This window comes from Glycine soja, chromosome 7, assembly GCF_004193775.1.
Source record: "Glycine soja cultivar W05 chromosome 7, ASM419377v2, whole genome shotgun sequence".
Classification (NCBI taxonomy): domain Eukaryota; kingdom Viridiplantae; phylum Streptophyta; class Magnoliopsida; order Fabales; family Fabaceae; genus Glycine; species Glycine soja.
The window spans coordinates 34,378,711-34,406,633 of NC_041008.1; the positions used below are offsets into that span (position 1 = coordinate 34,378,711).

The 27,923-nt window shown below is 37.2% G+C and overlaps 2 protein-coding genes across 2 annotated transcripts; one reads left to right on the forward strand and one right to left on the reverse strand.

The window, feature by feature from the left end:
- Positions 1-883: 883 nt before the first annotated feature.
- Positions 884-13,743, forward strand: LOC114419348 (transcription factor SRM1-like). The gene is made up of 3 exons (XM_028385004.1): positions 884-991; positions 2,639-3,354; positions 12,866-13,743. The coding sequence occupies exons 2-3, from the start codon at positions 2,969-2,971 to the stop codon at positions 13,368-13,370; spliced, it is 891 nt and encodes a 296-aa protein (XP_028240805.1). The 5' UTR covers positions 884-991; positions 2,639-2,968; the 3' UTR covers positions 13,371-13,743.
- An 11,680-nt stretch (positions 13,744-25,423) lies between these two features.
- LOC114420615 lies at positions 25,424-27,255 on the reverse strand. Its single transcript, XM_028386465.1, has 3 exons — positions 26,406-27,255; positions 25,852-26,166; positions 25,424-25,605 (listed from the first exon to the last, which is right to left on the reverse strand). The coding sequence occupies exons 1-3, from the start codon at positions 27,253-27,255 to the stop codon at positions 25,424-25,426; spliced, it is 1,347 nt and encodes a 448-aa protein (XP_028242266.1).
- Positions 27,256-27,923: the final 668 nt, after the last annotated feature.

Genomic DNA, 27,923 nt, shown 5'->3' on the forward strand with positions numbered 1-27,923 from the left:
ATGTCTATATTTTAAAATGTAGAGGCCAAAATAACATATAAAACAAAATAAAGGAAAAAAAAATTATATTTAAGCCAAACAAGAGACCATTATTGCCTGTTTCCCATCTTTATATAAACAAACAAACTTACGATAATATAATCTAGGTAAATATTTTGGGTGTCAAAAACAATTTGGGAAAGGTAATTATTTGAATAATTTTTTTATGATTATTATGATAATATAATCTCAAAGTAACATGCTTATTATTAGTATATTTTGAGTGGAAGTAATTCAATCATCTTAAAAAGTCCCAAGTTTAAAACTTATTAATGAAAACAAAAAAAAAACAATTGGGAAGGAAACTCACAAAAAATGTTTATACATATAAATAAAAAGTAACATACTTATTTAAAATTAATTATTTAATTTTTCAATATATAATACAATAATGCACAAGCTCAAATCAATGGTATAGTACTCTCCGGTTTCATATTATTTGACATTTAGGTTTTTGACATTTAGGTAAATTTTTAACATGTTATTTTTCTCTCTAATTAATTACTCATTTTCTTTTACTATACACACTCCTGATTCATGTATAATAAATTTGTTGATTTTCTCTTACTTTTTTTGAGTTTGAGTTTTTAAAAAATTATTTTAAAAATTATAGTTATTATAATTTGTAGTTATTATAAAACTTTTACACAATGCATAAAAGTAAAACTCATTCTAAAAATAAATAATATTTTTATAGAAACTAAAATAAAAAATCATAATATTTTTGGAAATAAAAAATATATATTTAATTCAAACCATTTTTAATTATGAATTTTGGGAATTTAATTTTGAATAAGGGGAACAAAATAAGAGGCGAGAGGGACATGTCAGTGGTACAGAGCAGTATATATGCAGAGACAACATTATTTGACTCTTGTGGCTGTGTATTGTGCAACAGTCCCTCAGAACTCGGCAGCTAGAAAGATTGAAGCATTGCACAACACAGATAAAGGTGATGACCTCATTATTTCTCCATTGCTCACAAATCATCACACCCCTCGTCACAACTTATGACCATCTTATGCTATTTCCTCTCAATTTCATCTTGGCACACTCATTTCATCATTTTTCATTTGGGTCCGATAAAATGGTGTAAAAATTGAACCTTTATTTTTTAATTTGTTTGCCTCTCTCTCTCTCTCTCTCTCTCTCTCTCTCTCTCTAGAATTTTGGCTTTTGAGTTTCTCTCTCTCTTTGATATTGTATCATCTGTCAGATATTAATGGGCACTGCAGATTCCTGTGGTTTGCAACTTGGGTTGGGGCTTTTTCAACCCCAGCTGTCCCTATTTGTAGCAAAGCAGTTGTTGGGATGGGACCAAATTGACCCATCATGAACCTCTCTGTGGTTTTTCAAGACAACCATCAATGTCATTTATGATTTGTGTGTGAGTTCTACCCTTGAAATTTTCACCAAATATTAGGGTTTTAACTTAAACCTGAATTTATTATCTGTGTGTTTGTGTTTTTTACTCTTTAGGTTGTCTTTTTCAGATTGAATGGGAATTTTATTTTATTTTATTTTTATTTTAATTAGGTTGAAATTAAGTTAGTTCCAAATGCAGTTTTATGAAATGTCTTCTATGGTTTTTGTTTTTGTGTATTTTGGAAAATTTTTGGTGGGTGAATTTCTCTTTTACTGTCCCACTCAGAATTAGGTTTTACTTGACTGTGAACGTAATATGTTAGGTGGCGTTAAAGAAATCTTTTTATTGTTGGTTGGTTAATGTGTCAGAAGCTTGACAGTGCGTGTGACTTTGTGCATCCATTATTTCTTTTTGTTTTTTCTTCTCTTGTTTTTTATTGATGAAATTTTGCATCCAGTGTTTTAAGATGGAGATCAGTTGTTAATTGAATTGAGTTCTTATAATACCGTTTTCATACACCTACTGAATGGATTCTACAGTTGAGTAATTCATTGGATGTTAATGAGGTTGGTTTTCTTGCTTCTGTTAAGTTGTTATATAAAAACTGTTGAGATTAAGAATATTTAATGGATTTTGTATTTGAGTACAAGTTGGCTTTATTAACTTCCAATCTCGGAAAAAGACTTTGAACCAAATTGTTAATCACTGTGTATATTCTTACACCCTTTTTTACTTTATGAGATTTTAATTTTTAACCTTACTAGTTTCACTGATTCTGAGGCCTTGATGCCTAGTTAGTTACTATGAATTACTGTCTGTTCCATGGCATGGATAGAAAACAGAATATGATGCTGAGTGTGTTCAGTGAAAATGAGTTCTACAGTGGCTATACTTATGGGTGAAGGTTTTGTGGGCCTGTGCTGTTAAAACTGTTGTTATCAGTAGGGCTATGGTAAGCTGAAGTTTGTTTTTTATTGAATGGGAAATAGCTATGTTGAATGCCCTTAGCTTTCCCTTGTAGTCTTATCTATTCTTTCTTCTTTGTTTGTTTCTGAAAGGTCTCTTTCTCAATCTGAAATCCTAGCCGGTGATTACATTGATTTCATGGACTGGCCTTCAAATTAATTTCTAGTTCCCTTAAAGTCTCATGTATTGCATCCATGATTTTATGGTTGTCAGACTGAGATATTTTTTCATGTTCTAACTGGACTTTTTTGCCTTTTCATTCATCAGCAAGTCAGAAATTCACAAGTGTCTGGTTTTCCGAATTTTGAAGTAAATCACCTTTGAAATTTCACATACCTCATAAGATTTTTGGGATTCCATTGGTATTGAACTCTGTTCAGCTTCCTGCCATTTTCTGCACACCAGGCTTCACCTTGTAGTCCAACACATCTGCTCCCTAAGTTTATAGCATGTCAGCAAGGTTGATATTTGTGGTACGCACTATAGAACAACGCAGAGTTTGTGGTATATAAGATGGCATTAACCTAGATTTAGAGCAGTTAGGTAGAAACCTTTCCTCTTCTAATAAAACTCTGTAGTTGCTTCAAACAAGACTAGATGACTGTGGATGAAGTGGATAGTAGCTCTGAGTGGAGCAGAGAGCAGGATAAAGCATTTGAAAATGCGTTGGCAACTCATCTGGAGGATGCTTCAGATCGATGGGAGAAGATTGTGGCTGACGTGCCGGGGAAGACTATAGAAGAAATCAAACAGCATTATGAGCTCTTGGTTGAAGATATTAACCAGATCGAATCCGGTTGTGTGCCTCTTCCGTCTTATAATTCTTCTTCAGAGGGCTCAACAAGCCATGCTAGTGATGAAGGAGCTGGCAAGAAGGGCAGCGGTCCTGGACATTATAGCAGTGAGTCTAATCATGGAACTAAGGCTTCAAGATCAGATCAGGAACGACGAAAGGGGATTGCTTGGACTGAGGATGAACACAGGCAAGTTTAATATTGCTTATATATTTTGAAAAAACCTGTATATGCTAGTAGAGGTTACATTTAAATGGTTATTCTTTAAATCTCAGGTTTATGATGCTTAAACATTTTTGTGTGTGGATAGTTCTAGTTGTATCTAGTTGTGGACTCTGTATCCTATCCTATGCATTTTGAAGTCTGAACATCATGATATATTCTGAGTCTATACACCTCAAAAAATTTGTTTGCAGCTTTTCGTAAATCTCTCTCTCTCTTTTTTGTCATTTATCTGTACTAGTTAATAAGATGGCATTGCATCCAATACTCCTTAAACTGGTAACAGTTTTAGGTGAGGATGAAGTGATAAAAACCAGAGGAGGAGAAAAGGGAATCTCGATGTTGAACTGAGTTTTGATTCAGTTTTGCACTCTGCTAGTTCCATCTCAACAGGCATTATGATTATTAACAATTATTTCCTATGTTATCAAGATCGAGAAACTACTTAGCAACAAGAGGAGGGTTGCAAGATTGTAAAATGTAGGATTGTAAGATCTTACCCAAATTGTAAAATTACACTAATAAACACAGAGAGAGAGAGAGAGAGAGAGAGAGAGAGAAACCCCTCTATAAATAACAACATTAAGTCAAACATAAAACTGGAATTTCCTAACCATAACATTCAAAACAACTCATAATTAGTCGCATATATAACCACCAGCCCCTGCCCCACTATCAACTTGCCCAGCAGAAGCCTTTTTTCAGTGATTACTAAACAAAGACAACACCAAAACAAACTTGGAAGCATACCAGATTTTGGCCTAGCTGACCAAAGCACTAAACTGGCACCAGAGATGGGGAAGCTGTGTGAGGATGCCCATTGAATCAGCAAGACAGCAAAAGAGAGGGTTGAGACTCAAGAGATATCAGAAGGATGGTTCAAGACAGCAAGGTCAATGTGTGTGAGCGATGGCGTAGATGAATGGTGGTGCAGAACTAGATGTGAATGAGATGCTGTGACCTGTGAAGGGCTTGGGCACATATGCAAAAGGCATGAATGAGAGATGGGATCTGTTTTGTTAAGCAAAAGCCACTATTTAGGGAACCAAAATGGGTTAAAATCCTTGTTTATGTGAACCAGGTTACACAATCCGGCCCCAAAATCTCTAATTTGAGGATTGACAAACTCACACAATCTCATGATCTCACGTTCGGGACAGGGCATCAGGATTGCAAGATCGTGTGATCTTACCATCTAGATCCTGATTTTAACAGCATTGGTTATTTCCTTTGATGTGGTCTCTTGTTGTATCATTGTCTATATTTGTAATATGTTGCTGCAATACTTCATGACAGGCCATTTTCCATATTTGTATCAGTTATCGTAGCGATAATTTAGAGTAGTTATGCCTCAAACGTGTCTGTTCTGTTGTCTGCATTGTGTTATGTTAAATTCTTAATAGCAAGCCTTTCAATTTCCGACTATGCTATTCTTTTCTTTTTCTATTCTACACTTTCCTTTACCAGGACACAGAACCTAAACTGCTGAATGAGAGAGTATAATTATTTTAATCTTCAGTGCAACATCTTTGAAGACATAAACCTATAAAAGTGAAAACTTATAATTTGAATTTAAGGATGTTCCATGAAAGTAGTTCTTTACTGCTGCACTGATTTATGCTATTTGGTTCTTATTTCCTTCTTGATGTATACTCTGTACTTATCTTCGTTGGATGACATAAATCATATGTTTGGATCATGCCAATTTGTTGGGCTTATAACAGTTTGTCTTTTATCATAGCTTCAAGAAATTATTGTTTCATCTAGCAAGAAGCTTACATGTTACATCTTTTACAGAAATGCTCCTACAATCTTCCATTTAACAATTGTAGTCTAGATTTAACATTAATCTTATGGTCCTATCAACAGCTAATTAACTACATTAGAGCATAAGCGGGTATGAGATCTTAAAACTGTAAAAGGATTTGACACTTATGCCCTTGTTTTGTCAAACTTCAACTGTGAGTAGTATCCTGCATCTGTAGATGGCAATGAGCAGTATACGCAGATTAGGGTTCTGTTAGGCAATGGGGAAAGATAGCTTAGGACTCAGTTGATCTATGGCTTGCAAAGTGTATTATGTTGGGATTTTATTTGATTTTGTTCATACTAGACTGGACCATTTTTTCGTAGTACCTTTTCATAATTAAGTGCTCAAGTTACAGTTGTGTATCATTAGTTTATATTTGTGGGCATGATTTTGAGATGTGTACTAGAAAGAATAGATTGACCATGAGAAGAAACATTTAGGTGGCCAGTTAAACCTTAAATAAATTGGGTTGAGTTGCAGGCTGATAGAAATTGGATAATAATGACTGAATTTTATAGAAACACTCTACAGGAATTATTCTTTCCAAAACAGAGACAGAATTACAACAATTAGAATCAGAATATTCACTCAAACAAGCCAAGATTTCGAGAACTTGGTTCTCTCCCTCCCAAGGTCTAAACCACACATCTTCAGGATAACCAGAATATGATTCTGTTTTTCCTTCTTATTCTACACATACCCATAACTGCCTAATTAAAATAACTGTTCCTAATAAACTGGTCCTAATAATAGTAACTGCTGTCCTATTAAAACTAACTGCTAACTATTCCTAATAAACTGCTCCTAATAATAGTAACTGCTGTCCTATTAAAACTAACTGCTATTGACAGCACATAACAATTATTTTGCCCCCCTTCTCTTATAAACATTCTTTTTAAGAGGTCTAACACAGGCTTCTCTGAAATAGAAAAAAATTGACTAATACGGTCCCTCAAGTCTTTCCTAAGACAATACATTTAAAAACAAAAAGGAATTTGGGCTACCTGGGATTATTAATATCACACAATAGTGGGTCAGATGGCCCTGGGCCGATACTGGAAAGCCATCAAAGAGCATTTTCTTGGTCATGACTGTAGTGGCAGAAATAGCAAGCAAAATTGTGGCAAATAGAACACTGCAGTGGCACTATGCCAATTGGAATCAAAACCCCCCTTTTGTCCCTGTTACACTGTCGATTTTGGGGGTAAAAATGAGGATTTTACTCCCTTCAATAAAGGCCATAAGGGAAAGCTAGGACTTCAGCTCTTCTCTAACCTTCCATCTTGAAGAGGGGGGGGGGGGGGGTATTGATAGATGGGGGAAAGGTGTATGTTAGCTGTCAGTTAGTTAGGATAACTAACTGTTAGATAGTTAGAACTAACTGTTAGTTAGTTAAGAAACTATAAATAGTGAATTAGAGGGAAGTTAGAATGGGGGAGTAGGAAGTGGAGGGTGGTGAGACCTCGAAACTCACTTTGTATTCTGTCTTGGGTGTTGGAAGCACCACCATAATAATACAATCTTTTCCTCTGTTTCTGGTCCTGTTCTATCAGTCACTCAAACTACTGAGAAGCCTACTGTAATCATTCTTGATCTGTTCCTAAGTCTGTTTCACGTTGGGTCTTGGGATTAGGGTTAAAATCATTCTTTCTTTCGATTTTGGTACTGGTTTCTATCATTGATGCAATGTAAATGAGACTGATGCTGGGATACTTGCATAGTCTTGGAGTGTATTTTGGGGCTCTTCTGGACTTTGAGATAAAAGATAAATCATATAGTGAAGGGCCCATTTCCGGATAAGGAGTTCTTCCTCAATCTTTAATTTAGCTTGGTGTTTGTGTTTTTTGTACTTGTTCACAAATTCATAGATCTTGATTTAAGCTTTTCTTTTATTGAGTGATATTGTGTATTTAATTGGTACATACTCATATTACTATTTTTTTTCTTTTTTATATTGCTAAATGTTTCATTGCTATAAAAGTATTAGACACATTTTGGATGTTTTTATACTTTTAAAGAAAAAGAAAAAAATGGTCAACAACCAACTCATCTTCTTAGATCAAGAATTTATGTGATTAATTAACTCATTCTTGTGTGCTAGAGAAATCGAATCCAATCGGATACTTCATTATTAGTTTTTTTGTAGATTTTCTCAAGGTAAGAAAATATTACACAGGTAATAGGGATATCCTAACCTAAGATTTCTTAATAGGTAGAATGCAAAACTATTTCCCTTGAGCCAAAATTGTTGATAGAGTTTGTGTCTGGTAGAATGCTTTTGAAATAAAGATCTTCTAGTGAGCTTCAGCAGTGTTGGTCACTTTACTTCCCGTGTGCATGGCAATTATTTGTCTGTTCCTATAATTATGGCACTGTTTTGCTCCTTGGTTCATGCCATATTGAACAGAGCTTATATGAATGACAAAATAAGATTTATGCTTTATCATTTAATGGATTGGATGGGACTGGGACAAAGGAGAAAGGAGTAGAAACAATAAAATATTTTTAAAACCATGATTATGAAAAGACAACTGTATTTTATGTCTGGGCACCAGCAAGTAATTATTAAGTCAACCAAGAAAAATGAGCATAAGAATTCCTGATTTTGTTGCTGATACAATTACTGGGTTAGAATAACAATGATTGGTATTGACATTGGAAACAAATTTGCAAGATTCTTATGGAGTTTTTTTCACATCACTGAGATCAAACTGGCTTTGTCATATCACCATAAACAATCTATTGAGTGTAAATTTTTGGTCCTTGTTGCATGTTTCTATTTTCCAGTCAGGATGTGGTGTATCTCTTCTAGGTACCTTTTAGGGCATGACCTTTTTTAGCTGATATGGTCTTTCTATCCAATGCTCCATTCTGCACGTGTGACTATATAAATGTGCATTCATGTTTGGGAGATGCCATACTTGTATGTGTTTGATTTATTATCATGTTGGAAACTGAATACAATAAACAATAAATTCTTGGTATTATTGGGTAGCTATGCCATGGTGTTTGTCATCTTCATCTGCTTGTTTTTAGCTTATTGCTTTGTTATTTTAACTCTTTGGGAGGTGAAATTATATAATGTTATTTCTAAAAATCTTCCATCATTCTTTTAGATTCCTTCTGATCTGAGATAGTTCAGCCCTGCCTGATGTGGGAAGGTCTTTTGGTTTATCATTGAGATGCTTTTGTCATTTGGTGAATCTTTTGTCTATTGAATGGCTAAGCTCTTCAAGTGCATGTATCAAATGCACACTTGTGTTAGTAGGATTTGAGGGACGAGGGCTTGCTAAACATATTGTATTTTGTTAAAATAGGAGAAACTGAGAGATGTTTGTGTGAAAACCATGTGTCAGAGTACACAGCGGATGCTTTATTATATAGTGGTCATTACAATAAATAATGATGATGAGACGATATTTAGTTTCCTTTAAATCAGGTATGTTTCCTATAAATCAGATCCTAATAAATCTATACATTAAATATTTCTGATTCTCAACATATTTAATTGGAATATTGAAAATTTATGATTTTGGATCTAATTTGGGTAAAAGGAAGATAGTTTGATTGCTCCAGTTTCAAATTTGTTTGTCAGTGTTCAAAGATGTAGCTTCCATGTTGCGTTTTATTTTCTTCTTATTAACTCTTCTTTCCTTTGTTTTTGATTAAAGTTGTGTTGTAAGTCATGGTTTATTTCCTTGTACTTTTTGAAATCAAGGATACATCTTGTGAGCAGGGTTTGTGTTAAAGATTTTTTACGTGTATCAAGTCTTTCTTTCCATGATATTTTTTCCTTTTAGTTTTGATGGTTAAACTTTAAACTGTTAAAGTCAAAGAATAGTAAATTCATATGTTTGTCAGGATAAAGGACTAGCATGCTAACAAATTTTGCAACATTATCCACAAGCAAGTAATTCTATTCAAGCTGGTTTTATATTCAAGGATTAGGGTGATGCTTAGACCTTGTCCTATTTATTTTCTGTTTAAGAAAAAGCAGGATTACTTTTTGTGTGTTTTAAGGACAGTCTGGGGCATAGGGGAGGTCCCATCATTGGGGTGAGACCTATGAGATCCTCCACAAGGAGGCCCAAGGGAGGGGGAAAGGGGGTTGGAGTATCTGCATCAGGATTGAACCTCTGAGTACATCAGAAACACCATATGCCACTCCACTAAGCCAAAGGCTCTTTTGGTAGTGAAGTCAATGTTTATCCCTTTTTTGTTGTCCAGTTTATGTTTAGGGTTTCAAGATCCGTTATAACACACTGACAAATGTCGTAAGTTCATGTTTCTCAGTGTACTATGTATAACCTGAGTCTCACATTGGACTTTCTGTGCCAGCTCTTTTGCAACCCTAGGTAACTTCTGTTCCACAGCTGTGGTTGGTAAGAAATTGTGCTTATGTTGATCCTATAGTGAATGAAGTTACAGACCTTGTAAAATAAAATCCTTTATAGGTTAAATTTTGGGTTAATTGTACTTATGAACCTTAAGAGTGGCTAATTCATGGAAATTGCCTTAATTATTTCTCTGTTTTTTTTGGCACATTTCCTTAAGACCCCATTGTTTGTTTTGGATTTTACTATAAATGTAGCACATAAGCAAAATAGATTTTCTTTTAACTTCAAATAAGATCTGATAGAGATGGTCTTGGTGCTATTTCAAGCCTTACATGCTTTAAGTTTGTATTGGACAAGCATTTGTTTGTTGTATAAACAATTTTGTTATTGTTAAATCCAAGATTAGGATACTATTATATATCTCCGGAGAAAAGTAGTACAAGATTCTTAAATGAACTGTTCTGCTGCTGCTGCCGCTGCTGCCATTACATTTCTGGTTCTTTAAAAGCCACATGTGTGATAATATTTGGTCATATTGGTAGCAGCTAAATCACAAATCTGATTGCTGTCATCATTTTGCTTTTGTGTAAGTATATTTGATATTAGGCCTACATTTGTGTCTATAGTTTAATTTTGTTATTCACAATTGCTTGAGTTCTATAAGATTCTGACTTTGACATATAAAATTGTTCGAAAAGGGAATCTAGGATTCCAGAGTTGGGACTTATTCCTTAGATTCTTCTGATTACTTAGGGTTAAAAAAACTGACAATTTTCCTTTCTTTTGCTGGCTTTGAGCATCTGATTTTTCCAAAGTATGCTAAAAAGTTTTGGTCACTTAATTTTAGTTGGTGTTTTAAGTCACTTAAAGTTATCCTTCTTGTGCTCATTAAATTGTTAATGAGGTTGCTATCATTCTTTTGAGGTTTCAATCTAATGCCAGAAAAAGAAAGATCCACTGAAATCTCCCTTCACAAAGATCAAAGCAATCTTATTTTTTTTTAAGTAGAACGATTATGTTATGACTTATGATGTGTTTTTATATTGTTGTAGCTAAGTTCACTACTAGGCATGGAACTTTAATTATTACTCCAGGCACTATCCGTTGATTGTCCTCAAACTCAGCCTCTGTTTCCCTTTTATTGCCTTATTTAAATCTATAGAGCAAGTTGCGTTTATTTCTCATTAAATTCTCAAATCAAACAATGACTTGGGGATGTTTTTCTAACATTAAATTAGACTCCATTAAGGATACGCTGTGCAATTTTAGAAAAGTATCCTTATGTCACAATTTGATTCAAGAACTTAGGCAATAATATAATAAACTTGATATAAGTTTTTGTCAGCATGTGTGTATTTTGTGTCTTATTATTGTGATGTATTGTTTTTATTGTATTGTAGCTAAGCTCTTGAGTAGGTTTGGAACTTTGGTTATTACTTATTAGTCCTGGCACTATCTCTTTATTCTCTTTCAACTTAGCTTCTGTTTCCCGTTTCTTGCTGGTTGCCTTATGTCAAATCTAAAGCTTGTGGCACTCTTTCTGCACATTCTATATCCCTGCTTCATATGGCATACTTATAGACTTTTAAAATGGTCACATAGCAAAATCTCTCTGTTCATCCAGCAAGTATGTTCTGAATTGTTTATCACAATTCAATGATATATTCTTACCCCTTTCAAATTTATGCCTGACATATCATTCCTCTCTATTCCTCAAAATAATTCCACATGTGAATGTGCTAACCCAGTTTCTCTACACTAGCCAGGGAATGAACTGCTGACTAAGTTTCCTTCCTGCCAAGAACTATGTATTTTTTTTTATCTGATATTACCTGGAAAACGAAAACAAAAGAAAGAAATATGATCGGGAATTCCAGGGTGAAGCTGGAGATTGATAGGTAATCCCTATAGTTAGTTACATAGTGGAAAACTTAGATAGTTTGGGCCCCGTTTGGGGTGGTTTTTGATTTTTCGTTTTAAAATTTGTATAAACTAAAACTAGTTTTCAGTTTATAATTTGTAGTTTTGTTTCTAATTTTCAAAAATCTGTTTTGAATCTTCAGAAAAATAAAATGTTTATTAGAAAAAAATGTGACGCCGAGAGAAAAGAGAGAACGGAGAATGGTAAACTCATAATCAATGACAATGCAAAAGAGAGAACCAATAACAGATCTGACGGAGGCACGAGAGAAACCACGGTCCACGGTGTCAAGTTCGGTGGCGCCACTGGTGAGGAGCATGTTGAGCGGATTCGACTTGCTGGCGGGCACGAGTGCCTACTGCTGCCCCTCCTTGGCCGGCACGACGGTGTCGGGGATGTACAACTTCTTTCGAAGGGCCTTGCGGTGGGAACCACCTCTGTAGTCGCTGGAAGAGATGAGAGGATCGTGCAGGATCAAGGCGCTGCCGTACATGGTGGCGGCGGTCGCGGCAACGGTGTCTAGTTTTCTGAGAGAGATTGAGAGTCGTCAAGAGAGAGAGAGAGAGAGGGATGGGGGGAGGGGGAGAGAGAGAGTAGGTCCCTGTGGGGAAGGGGACTGAGATCTAAAACTAACAACCGAACTCAATAAATCAATTTTTATTGTTTTTTAAATAAGGGTAAAACTGTTTTGAAAACAAGTAAAAAACTAACTCGGTCTCAATTTTGCTGAATATGTTTTCGTTTTGAAAAGGCATTTGAAATTGAAAATCAGAAACTCAACCACGCCAAACGGGGCCTTAGTTAGTTGGAAGCAGAGATAATTAGAAAAACAAGGAATGTTGCCTATAAATAAGAAAAGGGGTCGAGAGGGAGATTTTATCTTGTGATTTGTGAGGGAATTCAGATTTTTGTGTTGTGGGAGAGTCCAGCAGGCCTCTCAAATGTCCTGCGAATCACTTGTACTCTCGTTAATAGAAGCTTTCCTTTCTTTCTGATTCAGTTCCAATCAGATTAATCCTGGAGTTTACATACTGTGCTGTCAGCGTGACATGAGGTTTTCTTCTGAAACCTAGAGCACTTACAATGGTGCTATGTGTTGCCTTGGATTACAAGTTTAGAACAGGACATTTGTAACATTTATCAAGTGAGGTTAAACAAGCAGCAAAGCTGTTACTACTGGTACCTCTACTATTCATAAGCTAGCTGCTGACTTTAATACATGCTGTGGACTGATGCTATATTGAATTTCTTCAGTACTGAGTTACAATCTGAGGATCAGTGATTACAACAGTGTGTGGATTTTACAGTTTTATTGGTACTGCTATTGAATGCTTCTCTTTTTTGGATATCAAATAGATGCATCCGTATGCTAAGCTTATTTCGTTTTAAAATTTCAAATTGGTTGAACAGGTTATTTCTTCTGGGCTTGGATAAGTATGGCAAAGGTGACTGGCGAAGCATATCAAGGAACTTTGTGGTGACAAGAACACCTACACAAGTAGCAAGCCATGCCCAAAAATACTTCATTCGTTTGAACTCCATGAACAAAGATAGAAGGCGATCCAGCATACATGATATCACCAGCGTTATCAATGGAGACATTTCAGCACCTCAAGGACCAATAACCGGTCAAACAAACGGTTCTGCTGGAAATTCTACTGCCAAAGCAGCCAAAACGGACACCCCGGCATCAACAGGGGTGCCAGGTGTTGGTATCTATGCTGCTCCAACCATTGGACAACCAATAGGAGGACCCTTAGTATCTGCTGTTGGCACCCCAGTGAACCTTCCTGCACCTGCACACATGGCATATGGAGTCCGAGCCCCGGTTCCCGGTGCAGTCGTACCTGGTGCACCAGTAAATATGGGCCCTATGACGTACCCTATGCCGCATACATCGGCTCCTCACAGGTGAAGTGCTGTTTAGAGGCCTAATGTACAAAAGAAACAAGAGATTAGTGGTGGCTTCTGCAGTGAATGGAATTCTTTTCTAGACAATTGCTTTTTGCTTATTATATGCAACAATGAGTTATGCATAATCAGTCATTTCAAATAAGCCATATGAGGAAGCAATTGAACATGGAATGTTTGACAGCCTTGACATAGGACAGCATAAGTACGGTTGTTTTGTAGACATTTGAATTGGCTATTGTTAAACCGTGCTACAGAGGAAGGTTCTATGGATTTTAAGTGTAAATTATTGTTTCACTCTTAGTTTTTGTAGGAAATAAACTCTTCACCTGTGAATCTATGATCTACCTTAATTTTACGTGTGTAAGTTACTACAATTGAATTTGGCATGAATTATTAAGGTTATGTTTGGATTAAAGTTTGGAAAATACTTTTATAAATTCCAATGCATTATAAAAAAACTTAAATGCATCAAATGAAGAAAGAAATTGTTTTCAGAAAAGGACTTTTGAACTTTACCAACTTTAATCCACAAAACATTTAAGAATTTCTTCCCTCGGTTAATGAGTGGTATATTGGTTGTGGGACTAACAAAGATTAGTTCAGTTGGTTGTGCAAATTTAGACTTTGTTAAGGTAATTCTAGGATGAGACTCGAAGAATTTCAGAGAAGAGTAGGGACGCCAATGAAAGAACGGTCTCCGAATCTTATTAGAAAGGAAATTGAGATACAAGAGTGTTTACAAATTTTGATTCACTGAATCAGAGGAATCAACCTCTATTTATGTCTCACCACTTTCCCCTTGGGAATGTCTGTTATTCTGTTATTCTAACTACCCATCCCTCTCTTGACTTACTTACAAGAATATCCCGTATCAATTCCCCACCCTTAGCTTCAGTCTTGTCCTCAAGGTTGGAAGTGAGGATACCTTTGCTTCAAATCAAAGAACAATTCCCAAGTTGCATCCTCTGGCAAGCTATGCTTCCACTTTACTAGGACCTTAGTAATCGCTCGACCCCTTCTCTTTACTGTCATGCGATCCAAAATAGCTTCAGGTTCTTTGATTAGAGGATCTCCTTCTACTGAACTTTGAAGACTAGAAGAAGTTACTGCTTCACCTACATGCTTCTTCAATTGAGAGACATGGAATACATCATGTATGCTTGAACCCGAAGGAAGCTTGATCTTGTAGGCCACTGCCCCTGATGTCAGCTCCATTGGAGCTTGTAGACCTAGGATCTTCTCCATCAATGGATTCCTTTGCTTTTTGGAAGATGAATGACAACGTAATGGAGAAGCAAGAGAGAGAGGAGACGCCACTTCAAGGAAAAGTGAGTCTAGAAGAAGCTCACCACCATAAGAGGCCATGGATAAGAGCTTAGAGGAAGAAGGAGATGAATGAAGGGAGAGGAAGAGAAGAGCACGAAATTTTGTGCTCTAAAAGAGCTCTGAAATCTGAAGTTTAATATTCAAATGATCAAAGTTGAAAAAAATGCACACACATGACCTCTATTTATAGCCTAAGTGTCACACAAAATTGGAGGGAAATTTGAATTTCAATTCAAATTTCACTTGAATTTGAAATTGAATTTGTGGAGCCAAACTTTGGAGCCAAAATTTCACTAATTATGATTAGTGAATTTTAGTTATGGTTCAGCCCACTAATCCAAGATCAATTCCAAGATTCTCTACTAAGTGTGCTTAGGTGTCATGAGGCATGTAAAGCATGAAGGACATGCACAAAGTATGACTATATGATGTGGCAATGGGGTGTAGTAAGCAAATGCTCACCCCCTCTAAAATTTAATTGGATTGTGCTTCTACCAATTCAATTAAATTTTATTTCCCAACACACACATCAAATATTCACTTAGTGCATGTGAAATTACAAAATTACCCCTAATACAAAAACTAGTCTAGGTGCCCTAAAATACAAGGGCTGAAAAATCCTGTATTTCTAGGATACCCTACCTACATTATGGAGCCTTAAATACAAGGATCAAATATAATGACATCCTAGTCTAATATGTACAAAGATAATTGGACACAACCTTGGCCCATGGGCTCAGAAATCTATCTTGAGGTTCATGAGAACCCTAGGGCCTTCTTCAGCAGCTCTAGCCCAATCCTCTTGGAGCCTCTTGCTCATGGCTTTAGTGACTCGTCCCTTCCTAGGGAGGATTGCATCATCTCCTTCCCCTTGAAGAGGATTTGACCTCAAATCTGTTAGTTCCTCCTCCTTAATATCAGCTCCACCTGCAAAAGGAATTAAATCAGAAATGTTAAAAGTGGTGTTGACTCCATACTCTTCTGGGAGGTCCAACCTATAGGCATTGTTATTGATTCTCTCTATAACCTGAAAAGGTTCATCCCCTCTAAGGCTAAGCTTGGATTTCCTTTTAGTAGGGAATCTATCCTTCCTAAGATGGAGCCAAACCCAGTCACCGTCATTAAGAACTAGCTCTCTTCTTCCTCTATTGTCTTTAGTTGAATACACATTTGTTTGGTTCTCTATTTGGTTCTTAACCCTCTCATGCAACTTTTTTACAAACTCTGACCTAGATTCCCCTTCTTTATGTATAAAAGAAGTGTCCAGTGGGAGGGGAATGAGGTCTAACGGTGTTAGGGGATTGAACCCATAGACAACCTCAAAAGGGGATTGCTTAGTGGTTCTATGAACCCCCCTATTGTAGGCAAATTCTACATGAGGAAGATACTCATCCCAAGACTTATGATTGGCTTTCAGAAGAGCCCTTAAAAGGGTGGATAAAGACCTATTCACTACCTCTGTTTGCCCATCAGTTTGTGGATGACAAGTGGTAGAGAAAAGAAGTTTAGTTCCTAGCTTAGCCCATAAGGTTTTCCAGAAGTGGCTAAGGAACTGAGCATCTCTATCTGACACAATGGTCATAGGCAAACCATGGAGTCTCACAACTTCCCTGAAAAAGAGTTTTGAGATGTGGGAAGCATCATCCACCTTGTGGCATGGTATAAAGTGTGCCATCTTGCTAAACCTATCCAGCACCACAAAGATAGAGTCTACATCTCTTTGGGTTCTAGGAAGCCCAAGGACAAAGTCCATACTAATGTCTACCCAAGGTGCAGAGGGGATGGGTAAGGGTGTGTATAGCCCATGAGGGGATGTAAACAAGCCACACACCTAGTGCAATGCTTATGGATATCTTTCTTCATATGGGGCCAATAAAACTTTTCTTTGAGTAAGACAAGGGTCTTGTCTATCCCGAAGTGGCCTATGAGCCCACCCTCGTGGCTCTCTTTCACATGTAATTTTCTAATGGATCCTTGGGGTATGCAAAATTTTCCCTCTTTGAACAAATACCCCTCAGCCAAATAGAATCCATCTTGGGCCTTTTTCCCACAACTCTCGTAAATGGGAGAGAAATGTTCATGTAAAGCATACAAGTCCCTAATATTATCAAATCCTAAAATTTGGGCTCCTAGGGAGCAAAACAATGTGTGTCTCCTAGAGAGGGCATCAACTACCACATTTGTTGTTCCCTTTTTGTATTTGATAACATATGGAAATTGCTCTAGGTACTCTACCCATTTTGCATGCCTCTTGTTTAACTTGCTTTGCCCTCTAATGTACTTAAGTGATTGATGATCACTATGAATGACAAATTCCTTGGAAACAAGGTAATGTTCTCAAGTTTGGAGGGCTCTTATCAAGGCATATAGCTCTTTATCATAGGTGGGGTAGTTGAGGGTGGCACTATGAAGTTTTTCACTAAAATAAGCAATAGGGTGCCCACCTTGTAATAATACAGCTCTAACTCCCACTCCAGAGGCATCACATTCTAGCTCAAAAGTTTTAGAAAAGTCAGGAAGAGCTAGAACAGGTGCCTTTGTAAGTTTTTCTTTGAGCAAAGCAAAGGCTTGCTCTTGTTTTTCACCCCAGGTAAATGCCACATTCTTCTTCACTAGCTCATTGAGAGGTGATGCAATTGTAGAGAAATTAGGAATGAACCTTCTATAGAAGCTTGCTAACCTATGGAAGCTCCTAATATCTCCCACACTTTTTGGGGTGGGCCATTCTGGATGGCTTTGATTTTCTTAGGGTCCACTTGGACCCATTTCTACCAACTACAAACCCTAAGAACACTATATTATCTACACAAAAAGTACACTTCTCTATATTTGCATAGAGGGTGTTTTTCCTAAGGACTGAAAGAACTTGCCTGAGATGTTCTAAGTGATCATCTAGGCTCCTACTGTACACTAAAATATCATCAAAATAAACAACTACAAAAATCTACTTATGAAATCCCTTAAGACATGATGCATAAGCCTCATAAAGGTGCTTGGTGCATTAGTGAGCCCAAAAGGCATCACTAGCCATTCATACAAATCGAACTTGGTCTTGAAAGCGGTTTTCCACTCATCACCCTTTTTCATCTTGATTTGGTGATACCCACTTTTAAGATCAATTTTTGAAAAGATATTGGCACCATGCAACTCATCAAGCGAATCATCAAGTCTAGGAATGGGGTGCCTATACTTTACAATGATGTTGTTGATGGCCCTGCAATCTGTACACATTCTCCACATACCATCCTTTTTGGGCACCAACAACACTGGCACAACACATGGGCTTAGGCTCTCTTGGCCCCATCCCTTCTCCAATAATTCTTTAACCTGAGACTCTATCTCCTTAGTCTCCTGAGGGTTAGTCCTATAGGCTGGCCTATTAGGAAGGCTTGCTCTTGGGACTAAATCTATTTGGTGTTCTATTCCCCTTAAAAGAGGTAGCCTAGGGGGTATCTCTTTGGGAAATATATCACCAAATTCATGTAAGAGTTCTTGGACCTTTGGGGGTAAGGTCTCAAATGTAGGAATTGTGGCAGTGCTAAGTGATGTTTCCCTTGATAGGAGAAGGTAGAAAGATTGTTTAATGTTGGTCCTTGTGGCCTCAATAATCTTAAGAGGGATAGACTTAGAATGCAGAAGAAGCAACAACAATCAATTTAATAATATTCTTTAAACATGCAAGGAAAAATTGATTGCAATAACATAAATGAGATAAGGGAAGAGAGAATGCAAACACAATTTTATACTGGTTCAGCCACTTCCTGTGCCTACGTCTAGTACTCAAGTAACCCACTTGAGATTTCCACTATCTTTGTAAAATCCTTTACAAAGTCTGAACCACACAGGAACAACCCATCCCTTGTGTTCAGATGCTCTACAACAAGAGACTCACAGTCTCTTAGCCAATCTCATTGAATAAGAAGAATGGAAGAAGAATTCTCTCTTCAAGAGAAGAAATTACAATGAAGATAATGTAAGAATCCTTATAGATTTTGCAAGTGTTTGGCCAAGGATTTCTTTTGAGAGAGCATTTGACAATGAAGTTCTTTTGGAATCTCTCTCATTTTCTTTTGAGAGGATAAGACATTTTTGCCAAGCAAAAACTCCTTCTAAAATTCGTGCCCAAGTCACCTATTTATAGGCCTTTGATGGCCATTCACAAATCCAATGAAAAGTTATGACTGTTGGCAGATTTTCTGAAAATTCTCCACTGGTCATCGATTACAATGTTTGTGTAATCGATTACACAGTTATAATTTGAATGGTCATGACTTTTGAATTTGAATTTCAGGAGTTTCGTTGCTGGTAATCGATTACAGACATATGGTAATCGGTTACATGTTGAAAATTCAAATTCAAAACCTTTTTCAACAGCTATTTTTCAACCCTATCTTCTGGTAATCGATTACACTTCCTGGTAATCGATTACCAGAGCCTTGCATGTCTTGAAAGCACTTTGTTTTAAGGCAAGGCTTGGTCTTTAGTGAATCTTGAAACAAGGCTTTGTTTGTTGAAGCAATCTTGAATTATTCTTGAAGCAAATGCTTATCATTTGAAGCAGCCTTGTTACATTCTTCTTTGACATCATCAAAATCATGTATACATACATTCACATACACATTCTCCACGTACCATCCTTTTTGGGCACCAATAACACTGGCACAACACATGGGCTTAGGCTCTCTTGGACCCAACCCTTCTCCAACAATTCTTTAACCTGAGACTCTATCTCCTTAGTCTCCTGAGGGTTAGTCCTATAGGTTGGCCTATTAGGAAGGCTTGCTCTTGGGACTAAATCTATTGGGTGTTCTATTCCCCTTAAAGGAGGTAGCCCAGGGGGTATATCTTTGGCAAATATATCACCAAATTCATGTAAGAGTTCTTGGACCTTTGGGGGTAAGGTCTCAAATGTTGGAATTGTGGCAGTGCTAAGGGATGTTTCCCTTGATAGGAGAAGGAAGAAAGATTGTTTAAGAAGGAGTGCTCTTTTAATATCACTTTTTGTTGCAAAATGATTTTTCTTCTTAACAATCTTCTTGGAGGAATCCTTTTCCTCTTTTTCCTTCCCCTTGGCCTTTGAAGACAAGGCCTTACTATCCTTCTTTTTCTTTTGTTTTTCTAGTTTTTCTTCCTCATCCCTCTTATCTTTCATAATTAGTTGATCTTTGGCCACCTGTGAAGGTGTTTGAGGATGCAACACAAATTTAGTGGCAAGATGGGTGAGGGTAATCTCATTAGTTAGGCTATTGTAAATGATCTTCCTATCAAATTGCCACGGCCTTCCTAAAAGAATATGTCCTGCCTCCATGGGAACTATATCACAATTAACTTCATCCTTATATGTCCCAATGGAGAAAGGTACCGTCACTTGTTGGTTAACTATCATTTCCCCTTGCTCATTGAGCCATTAAAGTTTATAAGGTTTTGGGTGGGGAATGATAGTGAGGTTCAACTTGGAAACTAATCTTGCGCTACAACAATTGCAACAAGATCCACTATCCACAATGAGAGAACAAGTTTATCTAAAATTTTGCATCTTGTATGAAAGATGTTTTCTCTTTGGGATTGAGAAAGATCACAAGATTGACCTCCAAGGAGCCTTCTAACCATTAAGGGGTCACCTTCTTCATGGGGGTAGACTTCCTCAATAGACTCTTCACCCATTACTTCATCTTCACTTCCACTAGAGGAAGGGCAAGAAGTAGTCTCCTCTTGACTACTATAAATGTCTTGACCCCTCATGATCAAGGTTTTCTTTGTGGGGCATTGAGAGGCAATGTGACCTCTCCCAAGACATTTGAAACATTTAATGTTGCTAGTCCTTTCTTGGGAACTAGTCTTAGGGGTGTATTTCTCTATGGTCTTACCCTTATCTTCCTTGGGTTTTGAAGGTGCAGCACCTAAAATTCCATGGCCTTGGTCCTTCCTTGGATAAGAGTGAGAGCCATAACATTTTGAAGAAGGCTTTCTTTTAAGTTGTTGCTCCACTCTTATACAAAGTTGGACTAGCTCATCTAGGTCCCTATATGGAAGGAGTTCAACCTTGTCCCTCACTTCCATATTAAGCCCACTAAGGAACCTAACTATGCTTGTTCTTTCCTCCTCCCTAAGTCCAACACTTAAAAGGAGTAGTTCCATTTGTTGTCTATATTCGTCAACACTCATACTCCCTTGTCTAAGCCTTTGGAGCTTGTCCATAAGCTCCCTTTCATAGTAGGAGGGAATGTGCCTCTTCCAAAGGGCACTCTTAAGATCATTTCAATACTCTACTAGAGGATCCCCATGAATCCTTCGTTCCCTAACTAGGGAAGTCCACCAATAGAGGGCATACCCTTGAAAGCTAAGGGTAGCCAATGGAACTTTTCTCTCTTCGCTAATATAATGACAAGTAAAGAGTTGTTCAACCTTCATTCACAATCTAAGTAGGCCTCAACATTATCTTTTCCATGGAAATATGGGAGGCTAATGTTAACCTCTTGAGGCCTTCTACCCTTTTCTCTTCTTTGGGAGTGATGTTTAGTATGTGAACTATGGTTGAAACTAGCCAAAATAAACACTAAAAGAGGTGTGAAAGATAAGGTAAAAACTAATTGGTAAAAGGCAAACTACCTAGGCGGTTTGACAATTGAGAGTAAAGGAAATAAGCTATGAAAGTAAGCAAGAAATTAAAGTGCAAGAAATGCAAACAAGGCGGATCCTAAGAGTGTCTGGATGATCTCATTTAAGGTTCCCAACAAAACACTCACTATCCTAAGGGAAAATTGCCTAAAATTATTACATACAAATGGAAGTAGGGTGACCTATTGGAGGCTCCCAACTTACTTCCAATAAAAGGCCTTTTTATTACAAAATTTGAAAGCAAAACAAATTGCCAATTACAAAATTACAAAAAAAAGTCCTTAATTGTGGTGGCTATTCTCTGTTTGGTGTTTCACTCAATTTGGAGTGCTTCTTAGTCCAATAGCTCTTAAGGTGGTTGGCCCCTTGCTTCTTGACTCAAATTCTTCAAGGTATGGCACCAATCCTCCTTTCCAATTCCCTATATGGCAACTCACAAGCAAGGAAACAAAGAGACAAACAATAACTAAAGACAAAAAAAAAATGAAATGAAAGCTAAACCAATAAAGTTTTAACAAGGCAAATTTTCAAGGATTATTCAACAATTAAATCAATGAAAAGCACACAAAAGCAAGCTAGGACTCAAAGAGAAACCTAGAATGACTCTAGAGTAGAGTAGAAAAACTAAAAAAAGAAAGAAAAAAAGACTCAAGAAACCTCTAGTTTTAGCACTTGTTTTCACAATAATTTTCAATTGAAGTTTCAAAACTTGGATTGGTATAAAATAGGCACCAATTATAGAACAAATTTTGAGCCAAAACAACAAGTACACTTATCTTTCACTTTTTTTTCCTGGACATTGATTTTTCTGCCAACTTGTGTGATTTTTATTATTTTATAATTTAATCCAAATCACTTGGTTCTTTTTTTATAATTTTGGCCCAGATGTCTAGAAAATTCAGTAAAAAGTTCAGCTCAAGACATGTAGTGACCAATTCCCAATAATTTATACAAGTTTGTATGTTCAAGCTGCCAGCACTAGCGATTTCAACCTAGAAATCAAGAGTAGTGTTTATGTTGCTTAAGGCTTGGATAGTTACAATTTGTGTTTGCTTATGCTCAATTATCTTTAATAACACAATTCAAGAGAACTTAAGACTTATTTGATTCAAAAATCCAGCCACAACTCAACATCACAACTCAACTTCATCATAGGCATCATGTAGGAAACTTATAAAACAAAAAAAAAAGAGTTCAACAACAATACTTCTAGGAATTGATTTAGAACATGTTATGAACTAAATAACATGCATGAATTAGACTCAAAATTCAAAAGATAGACTAAGAATGACAAGAATACATGAACAAATGTATATAGAATTCAATCAACAAAATAAAAATTCAACACAAACTTAGAACATAATGTGACAATTACTATGACTAAACATGACTCTAAGAAAACATGGATTAAGTGATTTACACTTAGATTTTTGTATTTTTTTTTCTAATCAATATTTTGGAATAAAATTTAGCTCTAAGGTTCAGCAGAAGAATATTATTAATGAAAAATGATAGAACCTAAAATCAACACAAAAACATGATTCAAGAGTAGATCTACAAAATTTGAACCATAGAAATGCAAGAACAAGTGTAGATCTAAGATTTAATCGGTTTATTTTTTTGAATATACTCTAAACAGCACCAAACCACAAGACAATGGAGGATATATATGGAGAATATGATGAAGAACAAGGAATTAACGAGAATTCACCGAACAAAAAGATAGAGGAAGCAAAAGAACATCACCTAGATGAAGATGCTCTTGATACCACATGATGTAAGCTCCATTGGAGCTTGTAGGCCTAGGATCTTCTTCATCAATGGATTCCTTTGCTTCTTGGAAGATGAATGGCAGCGGAATGGAGAAGAAAGCGAGAGAGGAGACACCACTTCAAGGAGAAGATGAGTCTAGAAGAAGCTTACCACCATAGGAGGCCATCAATAAGAGTTTTGAGGAAGAAGGAGATGAATGAAGGGAGAGGAAGAGAAGAGCACGAAATTTTGTGCCCTAAAAGAGCTCTGAAATATGAAGTTTAATATTCAAATGATCAAAGTTGAAAAAAATGCACACACATGACCTCTATTTATAGCCTAAGTGTCACACAAAATTGGAGGGAAATTTGAATTTCAATTCAAATTTCACTTGAATTTGAAATTGAATTTGTGGAGCCAAACTTTGGAGCCAAAATTTCACTAATTATGATTAGTGAATTTTAGTTATGGTTCAGCCCACTAATCCAAGATCAATTCCAAGATTCTCCACTAAGTGTGCTTAGGTGTCATGAGGCATGCAAAGCGTGAAGGACATGCACAAAGTGTGACTATATGATGTGGCAACGGGGTGTAGTAAGCAAATGCTCACCTTCCCCTCTAAAATTTAATTGGATTGGGCTTCTACCAATTCAATTAAATTTTTTTCCCAACACACATCAAATATTCACTTAGTGCATGTGAAATTACAAAACTACCCCTAATACAAAAACTAGTCTAGGTGCCCTAAAATACAAGGGCTGAAAAATCATATATTTCTAGGGTACCCTACCTATAGTATGGAGCTCTAAATACAAGGATAAAATATAATGACATCCTAGTCTAATATGTACAAAGATAATTGGACCCAACCTTGGCCCACGGGCTCAGAAATCTACCCAGAGATTCATGAGAACCCTAGGGCCTTCTTCAGCAGCTCCAGCCCAATCTTCTTGGAGCCTCTTGCTCATGGCTCTAGCTACTGGTCCCTTTCTAGGGAGGATTGCATCAGCCCCAATCTGTTCCAATACCTGAGACTATGAAAATTTTCCGATAAGGGTGCAATTTAACATAGACCATATCGCTAACACTGAACTGCCTCTCAGATCTATGTTTATCTTCCATCATGTGAAATTTAATGAGTTTCAGCATCTCCTCCCTGCTCAAGAGGCTTCTATCCACCAACTCAATCTTAGAAGCTCCTGCTAAGTAAGGAAGATTCACAAGAGGCGGCTGTCCATACAACACTTCATAAGGAGTAGCTCGAATAGAGCTGTTAAAGGTGGTGTTATACCACCATTCAGCTAGGGGTAACCACTTAGACCATTGAGAGGGTGAATCTGCACACATACACCTCAAATATGTTTCCAAACACTTGTTAACAATCTTTGTTTGGCCGTCTGTCTGAGGGTGATAAGCTGTGAAGAGCTGGACCTGAACACCCTGAAAAGCCATAAGGTCCTGCCAAAACTGACTGAGAAATATTGAATCTCTGTCACTGGTGATAGAATTTTGAAATCCATGCAACTTGAATACATGATCAAGGAAGGATTGAGCAACATCAGCAGCAGAATAAGGATGAGAAAGAGCCATAAAGTGGGCTGCCTTGCTCAACCTATCAACTACTACAAAAATCACCTGCTTACCAAAGGAACTAGGCAAGCCTTCTATAAAATCCATGGTAATGTGCTGCCAAATCAGATCCAGAATAGGCAATGGTTGCAGCAATCCAGGAGAAGCCTTGGTCTCATATTTACACTTCTGACATACACTGCATTTCTAAACAAAAGCTCTAACATCTTTACTCATCCCTTTCCAATAGACCACAGATTTGAGCCTTTGTAAGGTTGCATTTCGTCCCGAGTGACCAGCAGCGGCAGAAGCATGAAAATGCAGAAGAATATCCTGTCTTAAAGCATCATCTCTACCCACAACTAGTCTTCCTTTCTTCATTAACTCCCCATCCTTCCAAGAATAATGTTTGTGAGAACCAGAGTTTGCTTGTAATTCTGAAATCAACCTCTGAATTGCAGGATCTGAATCCCAAGAGGCTTTAATCTTTATCACCAATTCAGAAACCACCTGATGAACCGCGAGAGCTTGACAAGCAACTGGTTCCACTCGTGACAAGGCATCAGCAGCTACATTATCATGTCCCTGCTTATACTCAATTGAAAAATCAAACTCCATTAATTTCACCAACCACCTTTGCTGAAATGCCGTAGTCCATTTTTTATCCAAAATGAATTTCAAGCTTCGATGATCAGTTTTGATGATAAAATGAGTATTCAGTAAATAATGTCTCCATTTTTGGACAACCATAACCACAACTAGTAACTCCTTTTCATAAGTAGAGTAAGACTATTGTTGGTGATTCAAATGTCTACTTATGTAAGCTATAGAGTGGTGATCTTGCATCAAGACTGCTCCAATTCCCAAACCTGAAGCATCCACCTCTACCACAAAGGTTTTTGAACAGTCGGGTAAAGCCAAAACTGGAGTCTCAGTAAGCTTCTTCTTCAATTGCTGAAAAGCCAGTTTCGCTGCATCGGACCAGATAAAGTTATATTTTTTAAGCATGTTAGTTAATGGTTTAGCAATGCCACCATATCCCTTGACAAACCTTCTATAATATCCAACTAACCCCAGGAAGCTTCTAAATTGTTTCAAGGTTTTAGGTAGTGGCCACTATTCTATTGCAAGCACTTTAGCTGGATCAGTTGATACCCCCTCCTTAGAAATGAAGTGGCCAAGGTACTCTACTTTAGAAACCCCAAAATAACACTTACTCCTCTTAGCAAACAAGGAATTCGCCCTCATAGTTGCCAAAACTTTGTGTAAATGCAGCAAATGGTCTTCCAATGAACATCTATAAACCAAAATGTCATCAAAGAACACTAGCATAAACTTCCTCAAAAACTCCTTAAAAACTAAGTTCATAAGCCCTTCAAATGTTGCAGGTGCATTAGTGAGACCAAAGGGCATCACTAAGTATTCAAAATGCCCAGCATGAGTCTTAAAAGCAGTCTTATACACATCAGCAGGATCCATTCTCACTTGATTATATCTTGACCGCAAATCGATTTTGGAGAAAATGCTAGAACCTGCCAATTCATCCAATAGATCATCTACTAAAGGAATTGGAAACTTGTTCTAACTGTATGCTTGTTAAGATCCCTATAATCCACACATAACCTCCATGATTCGTCTTTTTTACCCACCAAGACTACTGGGCTTGCCAAAGGACTACTGCTATTTTGAATTATACTAGTCGACAAAGATTCCTACACCAGCTTATCAATCACATCTTTAAGCTATTTAGCATACCTGTATGGTCTCTTACTGATAGGACCAACACCTTGAACTAGTGGAATTCGATGGTCATGACCAGGTCTGCGAGGAGGTAACCCACTAGGTTCTTGAAATAAATAAGAGAACTCATCCAATAACTTGGCAAGAGTAGGAGGGACTTCTTTATCAACAGCTTGAGTTGTAAATGAGTTCAAAAAACCCCTTTGTCCATCACATACTTGCAAAATTGACAAATGAACACCAGTTGACATAGCCTTCCCCAATTGTTGCCTCTTAACTGTTTTTAATCCAGTAGAGGCCCCTCTTAACACATGTCTCCTTCCCTTAACATAGAACTCCATCTGCAACTTATTAAAATTCCATACAATATCACCCAAGAAAACCAGCCACTCCACTCCCAAGACCAAATCACAGCATCCCAATGGAATGAGTAACATATCAGAAGTGAATTTGGTTTGCTGAATTCCCCATTGGAATCCTCTAACGACAACAAACACGTTTAACTGTGTACCATCAGCAACCACCATACTCAAGGAATCAAAAGCATTACTTTTGCAACCCAATCTCTTGGCCACCTCAATGTCCAGAAAATTATGGGTACTCCCATTGTCAATCAACACATGGAGAGGCTTCTTTTGGTGGTAGCCTGTCACACGCATGGTGTGGAAATTGGCAATTCCCATGAGGGCATGGACAAAAATTTGAGGATCTATAGAGCTGGACCCCGTTGAGTTTTCAAGCGACACTTCTTCCTCTGCACCCTCCTGTAACTCATCCACTTCCATCACATGCAACTGTAGTGTTTTATGACTCAAACCATGCTCAGGCGTAAAGGGTTCATCACAAAAATAACATAACCCTTTTGCTCTTCTATCACTCATATACGCAGGGGTTAAAGTTTTAGAGGCTTGCTGTTTTCTTTTGGGGATATCTTGTGTCTTGGAAATAGTTTTAGGAGGTGTAGGTAACAATGGTGGTTTAGAAGAAGCCTTAGGTTTAGACTATTTATTCCAAGATTTTGTAACAGAACCATGCACAGTTGCTGCCTCATGCATTTTTGCTAATATGAAGGCCCGTCAGACAGAATTTGGTTGAAACATTTGAACAAGCATCTGGACTTCTTGTTTAAGCCCCCCCCAAAAAGCAACTCAGCCTATGCTCTTCACTCAAATCCAAACGAGCTACAATAGCATCAAAAGCTTCATGGTACTCCACTATCAATCCCTTCTGCCTCAATTGCATCAATTCAGCCATAGGATCATCACATACTTCGCCAAACCTTTCAATTAAAATCCTTGTATATTCTGACCAAGGTGGTAAGTTCTGCAATCCTACAGATTTCACATAAGAGCTATGCCATTGAATGGCTTTCCCTTCAAAATGTACCACCGCTAACCTTACCTTAAACTCCTCAGGTGTATTATCAATAGAGAAGAACGTATCACATTGGATTAACCATTGTTTAACATCATTACCAAAGAAACACGGAAAATCAATTCTAGCTAGACGTGTTCCGCAAGAATAAGAAGATCTCTCATCTCAAATTGGG

Coding starts and splice junctions, on each gene's coding strand:
- LOC114419348 (XM_028385004.1), top strand. CDS start 2,969: ATGACTGTGGATGAAGTGGATAGTAGCTCTGAGTGGAGCAGAGAGCAG. Junction 3,355..12,865: donor TGGACTGAGGATGAACACAG/GCAAGTTTAATA, acceptor TTGGTTGAACAG/GTTATTTCTTCTGGGCTTGG.
- LOC114420615 (XM_028386465.1), bottom strand. CDS start 27,255: ATGAGTGATAGAAGAGCAAAAGGGTTATGTTATTTTTGTGATGAACCC. Junction 26,167..26,405: donor TCAAGGTGTTGGTCCTATCA/GTAAGAGACCAT, acceptor ATGAATTGGCAG/GTTCTAGCATTTTCTCCAAA. Junction 25,606..25,851: donor TTCCTTGTTTGCTAAGAGGA/GTAAGTGTTATT, acceptor GGTCCGATGCAG/CGAAACTGGCTTTTCAGCAA.